The sequence below is a fragment of the Gouania willdenowi genome, chromosome 7 (genome assembly GCF_900634775.1).
Source record: "Gouania willdenowi chromosome 7, fGouWil2.1, whole genome shotgun sequence".
NCBI lineage: Eukaryota > Metazoa > Chordata > Actinopteri > Blenniiformes > Gobiesocidae > Gouania > Gouania willdenowi.
Window position 1 is genome coordinate 9,892,463 of NC_041050.1, and position 12,202 is coordinate 9,904,664.

The following is a 12,202-nucleotide window of genomic DNA, read 5'->3' on the forward strand; positions in this document are numbered from 1 at the left end:
TGGATTCCCTCTAAAATATAATGGAATCTTCAATGGCATGAGGTTTATCTTTGGTTAAAAATTTGTCAAATTCTTTCCAGTCAAATGTGAAGGATTTTGACAAACTTATAACTTGGGCGTAATCCTGCTAACGGACAAACAACAAATTAAACGCAGGTCAGAAAATGACCTCCTTGGCACCGGTAATAAATAGAATTAAGTTGAATGAAAGCGTTCCTACGCTTGCACACACTCATTTTTTTTTCGCCCCTTCTGGCTTCTTCAAACCGTTACTATTAACACATTCACACTGCGGCTGTGAATTTATGCTGACATACTTTGTGTGCACATCCCTGAACCCAACACCCTCCCCATCACTGCACGCCGATGCTTTGAGCAGTTGTTGGTCCTGGCAAAGCTGCAAAGCTGGACTCAGTTGAATTCATAACATGCCTATTAGCAAACACACGTTCACAGGCCTCTTTTTCTTTTCACACCAGTTTGTCACCCTGTTGTTAGACATTCTGCCCTACATGTGCTCAGTCTGATCTTAATTCGTCCCAAAATGGAAATCATGTTGCAGCAGCTGCCATTAGAACTAGGCTTGCATTTTTTTTTTTTCAGTTCTGTATGGATGTGATGTAGTCATTAGTCAGGGTTTCCTCGAATCCGTAAATATGTAGTTCTGTAATCCCCACACAGTCAAATCAAGGAAACACTAAAAAATGTCCTTTTTTTGGAAAAAACAAATCCTTCTCTGTGAAATAGTTTTATCTTCGGAGAGTTTGGATACGCATGCAACCAAGCAGCCAAAGCATCTCATTCGATTGAAGGATGACTTTAGCTTCCCATCGAGGAATCTCCCTAGACGGTGATGGGAGTGGGTGAGAGCTGCTCGTCTTGGCTCTGTTCTCTGCCGGTTTTTTTTTTCCTCAGAGGTCATAGAGGTCTGTTTTTTCCTGGATAGCTCTGCTAGAGTACATGACCACATAAGGACAGGCAGCACTGGCTCAGTTATGTAAACTTATGACGTGAAATATTCCCCCTGCTCCCCGCATGTGATCGTGGTGATACCTGCTTCTCTTGGCATAAATTGTACTCCCAAAGCTTTTTGAAAACATCTGCTTCACATTTTAGTGCAAATCTTTACCTCCGAGTTACCCTTAAGAGAAAGTGTGAAGTCCTTTCTCCCTTTTCTTCACAATTAAATGTGACATGTTTTTTATTTATTTATTTATATATATTTTTTTAAACAAAGCCTACATTTTTTACTCTTAACAGACAAAAATACATTTTATGCAGCTGGGGTTGATGATTGTCTGAGTTTGTATGAGTTGCTGCTGCAACCTGATTGGACGGATCAGGTGCCGCCCCTGAAACAGACAGGTCACTGTACATTACAAAAAAAGATGTGCTGTGATAGGAAATATATTAAATGAAATGCAATACAATAGACATCTTTCATCACCTTCACCAAGGAAGTAAAAGTTTGACCATTTTATGTTTTTGTTTGTTTGTTAGCAGGATTACATCAAAAGTACTTGCATATTTTGACAAACTTTTAACCAAAGACACTTTACGCCTATGAATTCATTGATTTTTTTCAGGGGGGAGGAAACAGATCAATATACTGATTCTGTATTAGTTTAAAAATCAAAAAACTATTTTTGCTCATCTTTGGCAAAATTTCACAAATTAATATCTCAATTGGGAATAGACAATTCTTTATGAAATGTATCTCAGTTATGTCAGGTTTGTTCCTCAATTATAACCCATTGAGTTTCATCCTGATCGGATCCGGATTTGTGCATTTTATTGTGATTTCTTGAAGAAATGTTGGTGTCCATACATGTGGATCTATAATTAATTGTTATTAATGGGGATATACATTTGTTCCAAGTCTTTTAAGTGTGATAATCATATACCATGATCAGGATCATTGATCCAGATAGCTGCCAATATCTGGCAAAGAAGAGATTTGGTGCTTGGCGGAGGTTTGTGTTTTCTTGTTTTAGAATAAAAAAGGCTGTCTATTTACTCGTGTCCAATCATTATGATCATTGAGTCGCTTAGTTGGGGCAACTGGACCCATCTCTGAGGACCAGTAAGCAGCCCTGTGTAGAGCCCGGGTAGATTTTGAGTGTAAGGGATTAACTCAATGTAAACAATAAAAGTCGACTGACTTAAATGCCCCTTTCTCCTCAGTTTGATGCCTAACTTGAACTCCACATCTACTTGTAAACTCAAAAACCATTGGAGCAATCGATTGAGCAACATCACAGTTATGTAAAACATGAATAAAACATGTAAAAAAGAGTGACACATCAGCCAACTTGGCATTGTCCATAACTTGTGCAATCATTGGCTGAAGCCAAGATCTGCTGGCCTGAGATGAGACGGTGGCTCATCACAAAGGACTTTATTTTTAATGTCATGATCTCATCCATCGCTTCAGGCTTTTTCGTGGCAGCCACCTATTTTGAAAGATTAGACCGGCTCAGTCTCAGCAGGGAGATTTGACCTTCGTAGCCCTTGTCAGTGCAGTGCAAAGTTGTGGGGAACATATTGCTCTTCTGAAGGTAACTCTTCTCTCAGGAAAAACAAGGCATTTTCTCTACTTCTCTGTTGTGTCAGGGTAGATATTGTTTTTTTCTCTGTTGAGCCTTTGTTTACCCACATCAAACAAATAGATCTAGATCTAGCTGTGACAGAATATCTTCCCAAGTACATTTCTCATCCTGTGGAGCCAAGTCATCAAACTAACACAACTCTGTCTTTGTTTTTCAGCATGACAGACTCTCAAGGTAAGCTTAAGGGTGATTCCTACCTCGTTATTATAGGAGTAAACCTTCCAAAAAATATTAATATGCACACTCTTGTCTTTACATGACGTTACATGATGTCTCTGCGGTTGGCAGATACGACTCCAGTGGCGAAAGTGCAACAGACAGACCTTTGGGTCGAACCACCTCATACACACGGAGGGAGACGAGGCTGTCAAGTCTGAGCAAACAGGACACAGACTCCACTGCCAAAGACTATAAGAAGGTGCTGTCACCTCACTTTAACCTAACATGGGTCAGATAACGATGTTTGATTTCTCCTGGTTTCATATGAATAAATCATCAGTGTCTCTTTAAAGAAATAAGAACTATGGGATTTATTAATGGCTCTAGACAAACTTTAATAGAACCAAACGTCCAATAAGTATACAATTATTTCCAACAAATGACTACAGTGCAAACTATCTATGGTGCTGGTGCATTTTTAAAACAAGTGTGGAAAATGTAAAGTTTACAACTATTTCCTAACAACAGATGTGTAAAACATTATAAGAGGGTGTGTCTTTCCAACTGCAGGAGACATAAAATACAGACATGCTAATATTGTTGAAAAGAACATGTCCATTTCTTTAATCTGGGCTGTGTAAACTGTTCTAGTTTGATGTTTTTTAAGTTGCACTTTTTGCACTTTAAATACTATGTGAAATTGGTCTTATTTACATAATTGTCTATTTTATTCTGTATATTCCTGCTGATCCAGATATAAACCCAGAGCTAAAGTCAAATAAAAGCATGCTTATGTTTTCACCTACAATGTATATATTTGGGCCAAATGTGTTACCTTCTCTATTACTGTCAATGGGGTGCGAAAGAGATATTGCAAAAATAATTTTGCCCATTGAAAAATCCAGTTCAAGTTATCTTTTACGCCAATCAATTAAAGTTTTCTTTATTGTTGGTTTTAGATATCTGAAATGACGCTATGACCTTGCAAAATCACGTACCCCATTAACTCCAATGGGAAAAGTGCCAAAGTTTTGCCTCAGTACAATGATGTTTGAGTAAAGGTGGAATAATATATCGTGGAACGAGATATTGTGATATTAAAACGTCACATATCGTCAAAGGTATGGGTGGTACAGAGAAGGGCCAGATTAGAAAGATTCCACACAATCTACTGCATACCATAGTGTTATGGTTTGTTTTTATTTCTACATTCATATTGGGTTGAAAAGGTTGTACCCAGAGTAAATATGTAAGTGCGTCCAGGGTTAAAGCCAAACAAAAGCACGGTGTCCAACGCCAATTCCTTAGGTCTTTTTCCTTTCCAATAATATTGTGTTTGAGATATGTTAACTCTTCATAGGCACATTTTACATTAAATATTAAACGGCTTTCCATATACTTCAAGCATTTTGAGATTCCCCCCACCCTACATAGCAAAACCAGGACCATATCGTTTGCTCTCAATGTTTCCAAGACCGTGGGTGAAAGTGGACATAATTATCACTGGTTTCCAAATAATGAGATTATTACACTTTTGGAAGCAAGCCAATTGTATAACTAAAAATAATTTTCATGCATGTATTATCAAATATTTTCAGATGTATGCAGAAGCTTTACATGAAAATGAGAGGCTAAAGTCCAGATTGCAGGAGAGCAAACAAGAGTTGGCCAAGATCCGGTCGCAGCTGGAGAAAGTCAATCAGGTATAATTTTAAAAGTGAAGTAAAATGATACCTGCTGTCATAATGTTTCACTATCTCCGCATCCAAATATTGCAGAGTTGATACATTACCACACAGTTTAATATCAGAGTAAAGTCACCTTTTCATAACATCTTACCTCTTACTTCTAGAGGCACGAGAGGATGTCTGAAAGATCAACGGCACTTGAATCGGAGAAAAGGGTGAGTTTTTCTGTGCCGTAATAAAAACGGTTTAATCTGCTGTGAATTCTAGCCCGATGACTTGCCATGACTTTATTCTGCTATTAAGCTTCAGTTGTTTGTTGTTTTCTTTCACAGGACAAAATAGGTCTTGAGAAAAGAGTATCGGACATGGAGGAAGAAATAAAGGTCAGTTCAGCACCAGATTATAAATAGGTAAACCCTGCACTGGTTTAAAAAGGCATCTTTTTTTAGATCACAAATGAGTGTTTCCCTTTTTCTTTTCAAGGTCCTTTCATATGAATCCATTTTTGGTTTCGCACAACCCATAAATATCCTATTGTTTCAGCTTTGTGTCCATGCCATATCTGAGAAAACTGAGAAATCTGAGAAAACAACTTTACAATTTGAGTTTGTGCATCACATAAATATACTGTACATACATTACAAGTCCTAACTCATTATTAGCTCACATTGTATCCAATTTACTCTCATGGTATTGTTACTTTCTATTGTACCAAAAAAAAAAAAAACTGTATGTGCATGAAAAATATGTATCTTTGTCTGTGTTTGTCTGTTTCTATGGCAACAATCTGGGATGTTTGCTACAGCGATGACTGTGTTTGCCCGTTTCATGTCTCCTTGAAGATTCATAGAAATGATGCATGAAAGAAGAAAAGCGCGGTAATAAGTTTTACTTTACAAGCCAAAACTGGCATAAAAGCCAGAAAACCTCCCTGAAGGGTAAAGTGAGACAGGTACGTTTGGACCGTAGGTTGATGCTTCAGCCTTATTATACACACAGTAAACTGTTGGGCCACTGTAAGCCTGGCCTGTGTTTTTTCTTCCCTGCTCCACTTATCCCACTCTCGGGGTGAACATTGTGACCTAATTCCAGCTAAATACCAAACCCCGTCCAAGAGCGAAAGACCTGCTATTGTGGGACATTCCTATCTGTGTGTACACAGCATTGCAGGCCTGAGTGATCACAGTATTTGGTGCAAGTGAAAACGACACAATAATCATAGTTTAAATGTATTTTTTTTAAAAACACATTGCAATGTGCTGTGCTGTGCTGTTGGAAGACATCTGACCACCATCTTCATGGTTTCCTCAGCAGGACGCCCCACTGCGGTTCCGCTGTGGGTACCAGCCGTAATGGTGGGCTGTCTCATGGGGAGGGGGGATGGTGAGTGGTTTAGTTGTAGAGGAGTGTTTGACACCTGCCTATCACCTCACATTATATGCTCTCCTGTGAGCGATTCAAGCATGTTTTACACGCGTGGACACCATATTCTTAAAAAGAATTTTTTGGTAGAATATGATGGAGTTAAGTACACTGGCACAGTCACTCGTTTACTGGTTTCATCTCAGTCCTTTCCACAAGGGGGAGCCACTTGGTTGTTGCCACATGACGAAAAAAGAATGAAAGCTCACATGTGAAAAATGGGTTCCACTGTATTTGAATGGGTATACACAAGGGTGACATGACACCTGTCATTAGCATGAATTAGCATGTTATGAAGGCTGTCATTAATGGTAATTCACTATGTTATGACACCTTTGGAGCTATAAAGAAATGTAAAGAATATATATATGCATCAGCAGACCCCTGTGAACCTGAAATATGAAATAGGACAAAGCAGGTCTGAAAATGGATGGATGGATGATATTATTATTATTATTATTATTATTATTATTATTATTATTATTATTATTATTATAAATATATATAATAAATAATAACATATATAGAGAATTGACCCAAGAAACGACACCATAGCTCCAAAGGTGTCATAATTTAGCAAACGACACTTAATGACAGCCTTCATGACACCTTATTCATGCTAATGACAAGGGTCATATCATAATAATGGCAGTGTAATGTCAGCCTTATGTAAAACCTTTCAAATAAAGTGTTATCAAAAAATTTAATAAATAGCAAATGTGTTGGAATATCTTATGAAATCAGAGTGAGAAGAGCACTGATTGTTGTGTATTCTCAGTTCTGTTTTCTTTTTCACACTGTTACCATGAAGGGCATTTCGCCAAAGAATCATCGTTTAATGTTTTATTCATGTACCAACAGAGTGTAATATATTTGTGTGTACAAAAAAAGAAAAAAAAAAAACATATGGTGAAAAACACAAGCATTTTTAAATGAGTTTTGTGGAGTGCCTCTCAATAGGATCACAAGTGGTGACTTTTACCTCCACAAACATTGTCTTTGAGTGGCATGGTATAATACTAGCTCCTAGTGTGTGTGTGTGTGTGTGTGTGTGTGTGTGTGTGTGTGTGTGTGTGTGTGTGTGTGTGTGCGCGCGCGCGCGTATGTTATGTTTGTTTTGTGGTTTAGCCTTAACAATCTTGTCAAACCACAAACGTCTCTGCTGAGCCACACAGTGGTTTGCCCTGCAATGACAAGCCAACTAAAGAGGGGATAATGACTGTTTTCCATTCCGTTGACTGACATATGGCTCCTGTGTATATCTGATATTTGAAATACACTTTAGTTTTAGCTTTTGGGAGTTTCTATCAGCTAAAATCCTGTCACCTCAGCCAAAGAGGTAATATTTTCACTGGCGTTTATTTTTTTATTTTTTTTGTTTGATTGTTTGTCTGTTAGCAGGATTACTTCAAAAGTATGTCAGTAAATTTGGGTTCCCATGTTTGGACCAAACATGGGAACCATTGATATCATTATCAATGGTTTATCTAAATTTCTTAGAAGCAGAGATGAGCAACTTTTACAAAAAAAAGTAATTTTATTTGTTCCGAGGGCCATATGATCAACATTGATGTCATCGTTTAGAATGAGAACCAGTCTGAGCGTTAATACAGAAAACAAAAGGTTTTTGTGGTCGTTTTGTGTTGTTTTGTAGGTTTCTGTCATTATTTGTTGTTTTGTGAGCTTTTTTGTCATTTTTGTTGTTGAGTATTCCGTCATTCTGTATATTTTTTGTTTTTGTTTTGTGTATTTGTGTGTTTCTGTTGTTTTGTCTACAAGTATTTTTCATTATTTCATTTGATGTCATCTTGTGTGTTTTTTTTGTTGCCTTCTTTGTGTATTATTCTGCCATTTTGAATGCTTTTCGGGGACAATTTGCGTATTTCTTTTCATCATTTTGTGTGTTTTTGGAGTAATCTTGCTCATTAACTTTGGGGGCCGCACAAAATGACATCAAGGGCCGCAGTTGCCTATGTCTGCTTTAAAGTGTGAATGACCATTGTATCATAATAACTGCAAATATCTGGCAAAGAAGATATGGTAACACTTAACCGGAAGTTTTATACATAAGGCTGACATTATCTGTCGTTAGCATGAATAAGGTGTCATGAAGGCTGTCAAAAAGTGTCATTCGCTAAATTATGACACCTTTGGAGCTATGTTGGCATTTTTTAGGTTAGGTCAAAGGTTTGCAACCCATGGCTCCAGAGCCACATGTGGCTCTTTCATCCCACTGCTGTAACTCCTTTGTGGCTTTGTGGAAGAAAATAAATCAGGTGTGTGAATTTATTCATCAAGGGGGATTCAGACTTTAACTTGGAAGGAATCTACTGTATATTGGTTAGGACTCAAACACTGTCCATATAACTTAAATCTCACCGAATCACCTTTTGGGGATTATCCTGGCCATACCCCATGAAGGAGTTTTGACTTCTTTTTTTTATAGAGTTGGTGTCATAAGATTTTCAAAAAAGAACCCTCGCAGAGTTCAAACCCACACATTTTAGCTAAGTGACCATAAAACTGAAGTTCAGCATTTAGTTCTTAAATACAAGAATGACTCAAATGGACATTTAATATATTATTTAAAGATAATCTTCAACAAAGAGTCTTTTTTTTCCCGGAGTTCAAAACATTTTTGTTACATACACAAATGTAACTTGGTTTTCTCTAATGCAGTTGATTGATTTCATAAATGCATCACACTATAGTTTATCTACAGCATAAAGGTAAAAACAACAACAACAACAACATTGTATGCAGTTTTATCTTCATTTCTCATTCACTGCCATCCATTTTCAGAACAGCTACCCCACTCACTGCCAGCCATCTTAAAGCATTTTGACTCATTTTTAAAGACCCACAGAATATTTTGTACTATCACAATCAGATTTTGAAAGATTAGAGTCTCTACTTTCATCAGCGAAAAAAGTTTATTTTGCTTGTTTCGTTCTTCCATAATCAGCAGTTAAATAGAGGCAAGTTTCACACAAATCGCCAGTTTCAGTCTCAGACAAAACCTGTCAGTGACTTTGAAACAAATTTTTTTTGGCTTTAGTGACATCTCAATATTGGTTTCCTTCTATAAAACAAAAAAAAAAAAAACAACACAGACTGGGCTTTTGATGGCAAAATTATTATTATTTTCCAATCTGGGTCAGAGTTGTATGGATTTCTTACTGTTTTTTGGCCTTGCTCCAAGTCTCCCCCCCCATTTCCCCCACACTCCATTTTCTCCTCCACATGCAGAGTCGACCCGCTTGTTAAAAGAGTTTGTGACTCCTATTGCTTTCTTTTCTGTTGTAAACGGATCCAAATGACTCTTTGACCAGTGACGTGCAGTCAGGGTAGGCAAGGTAGGAAGTTCCTCCCCAAGGGTGAATTGATATTTTGATTATAATATAGTTATAAATGATTTATTTTTCAATTTCCAAATGCCTACAGTACCTATAAGTTTGAAAGTGTCAGCATTTTGTGCTTTTCATAGCCCAAATGACTAAACAGCGCTATTTCCTGGTACGACAAAGACGCTGCACGGTCTCACTCCGCTGTAAAGCAGGAGGAGGCCACGCCCTCTCCCAAAAGGACATTGCTGCTCTGCCTCTGGCCCCATAGCATGTTTTTATGTGTTAGCGCATGCTCAGTCAGTTCTCCAAGATGAAAACCATTTACGTAAAAAGGAAGCTATGCTGCCTTTGGACGTAACAGTGCTCTGCTAAATGCTATACGTACGTTCACAGTGCATTAGTGAATTGATATAATGTGGCCGCTGCCACTTTCTCTTGCTAGTGGGAGGGATAACACTACAGGAAGGATGACAGCGCTAGAGACAATAAAGATACCTTTTTTTTTGAGGAAAAACAACAACTTTTAAAAGATAGGAGACCAACGCCTGAGTTACCAGATCTTCAGCAAAAAAAAGGTCAGAAAATGTATCGTACTTTCCACAGTGAATGGAACAAAAGGAAGAATTGGCTTTGTGGATGCTCCTCACTGAGGCTGTTCTGAGTTGTTGTCATTTTCTACCATGTTTGTGTTTCCAACACAAACAACGGATGTGCTGCTGTATCCTGAGATATATCTTGTTGGGAGAGTTTGGAGGCTATATTAAATAATTGTTTATGTGTCTTTAATGGCGTTTATGATGTTGATTTTGTTTGATTAACACTTGCCAGCAGAAACATTGTCATTGGTGGTCTCGATTTGCAACGTGTCTACCCAACCCTAGTGGTCACGGCACGTCACTGTCTTTGACTGATAAAGGTAACCGACCTCTGGGTTGTGTCGAGGGATCTAGTGGTTAGGGTTAAAGTTAAGGTTAGGTTTTGGGGTTATGAAGGTTTAGGGTAACAAACGACATTTAATGACAGCTATCATGGCACCTTATTCATGCTAATGACAAATGTCATGTTATAATAATGACAGCGTAATGTCAGCCTTTATTTATAAAACTACAAGTAAAGTGTTACCAAAGATAGTTGGCATTTAGTAGAGGTTTGCACTTTCTGTGTGCTCTTGTTGTTACAAAGATATGGTAATAGCATCTCACCACCTGCCCTTTATTTGTAGTTTACATCAGTATTTTACTTTATTTCTCCTATAGTGATGGATGGTAATGCATGCTTTATGAGTAAAGGATACTGTCTTTGCAACACGGCCTGCGTCCCTGCATGCTCTCTCTGTCTTTTCCTCTTTCTATCGCTGTCTTTTATTCTCTCTATCTCTGTCTTTTATTCTCTCTATCTCTGTCTTTTATTCTCTCTATCTCTGTCTTTTACTCTCTCTATCTCTGTCTTTTATTCTCTCTATCTCTGTCTTTTATTCTCTCTATCTCTGTCTTTTTCTCTCTCTATCTCTGTCGTTCCTTCTCTCTATCTCTGTCGTTCAATCTCTCTATCTCTGTCTTTTATTCTCGATATCTCTGTCGTTCCCTCTCTCTATCTCTGTATTTCCCTGTCCTCCTCTGTGCAGGCCTTTCCTGCTCTGGCTCAGGTCCAGACGTTGCGGAGGGTGAACGAGCGTCTCCTAGCAGAGAACAGAGCCATGCTGCGAGCCCTGGCTCGTGCCTCTGAGACCGCCTCCATGCCAGAGACGGAAGACCTCTGAGATCACCTGCCGTCTCCACCCCCTCCTCTTCTCCTCATAACTTCTACCCTCCTTTTTTCCCTTTGGTGCTTCTTCAGCTCCCCCCATCCTCCTCTGTGTTCGTCTCAGGCAGGTCCTGCACCCTATGCTGATGCTCACACTTCAACCCCTACATATAGATATATACACATATATATACACACACATATACATATATATATGTTGCATTCCTTTTAACCCTTCATGGCATCAGAGTGCCACCCTGCTTCACCCCACCCCCCAAATCATTTCCTGCAAAGCCTCCTTTGAAGTGTATTTTTAGCCACATTCATGTTGCATGATGCTTCACATGACAAGAACATTGCATTATGGGAGCTTTTTCTTCCCTTTTTCCTTTCCATTAGGAATAAATATCTAGGACTCTGGACGTAACGGATAAATAAAAGCAGCTGCCATTGATTTCATAGCAGTGAAATAATTGTGGGTGTTTGGCATTATGCTCTTTAATCAATGCAAAGTGGTTTTACTAGGAAATGAACGGGGTTTTCAATCTTCTATCTGAGTAAATGAATGCTATTCTTTAATGGGAACAGCATGTCAAAAGCACAGGCATAAAGATGAGTTTAGTGGAGTGGATTTTATTGTAATTATACAGTAAATGGCCATTTTTTTAAAGTTATTATGAGTGTATATGAAGAGGAAAAAAGTATACAACCTTGGTAACATCTGCCATGGAGACAGGCATTACAGACATTATTATTGGCATAGAATATTAACAATAGTTATCTTATTAGCTTATACAGACATGCAGATCTTCCTATTTTTTATTTATTTAATTTTTTACCTTGTCTGCACATGCTGTCAAAGGTCAGCACCATATGGAGTGCAATCTTTTTTGTAATGCATGTTTTATTATTGCAATTAAATAAATTAATTCATTTTATTGCATGATTGTGACCATCACCAACCCTCCCTAAGGAAGAGTGAGATTTGTTTTATTAGAGGGAGAATAGAAAGAAAGAAAGAAAGAAAGAAAGAAAGAAAGAAAGAAAGAAAGAAAGAAAGAACGAACGAACTAACTAACGTTATTGGTGGCATGGAAATTTAACAGTAGTTAACTTATCAGATTATACAGACATGTACGTCTATTCAACATGGAAACATTTTTTTTGTTAAAAATATGATAAAAACAAATCAAAAGTTCAACTTCTCATAAATAATTGTATAAAAATTGACGAA

General features: G+C 37.9%; 1 protein-coding gene across 1 annotated transcript in view; it reads left to right on the top strand.

The window, feature by feature from the left end:
* The window catches only part of LOC114466579 (protein phosphatase 1 regulatory subunit 12A-like), a 30,522-nt gene that overhangs the window by 17,104 nt on the left and 1,216 nt on the right, over positions 1-12,202 (top strand). Inside the window, exons 7-12 of the mRNA XM_028452118.1 lie at positions 2,767-2,783; positions 2,898-3,027; positions 4,367-4,471; positions 4,621-4,671; positions 4,789-4,839; positions 10,850-11,092. Coding sequence (XP_028307919.1) covers positions 2,767-2,783; positions 2,898-3,027; positions 4,367-4,471; positions 4,621-4,671; positions 4,789-4,839; positions 10,850-10,984 — 489 coding nt within the window. The 3' untranslated portion in view covers positions 10,985-11,092. The remainder of the gene's footprint in view (positions 1-2,766; positions 2,784-2,897; positions 3,028-4,366; positions 4,472-4,620; positions 4,672-4,788; positions 4,840-10,849; positions 11,093-12,202) is intronic.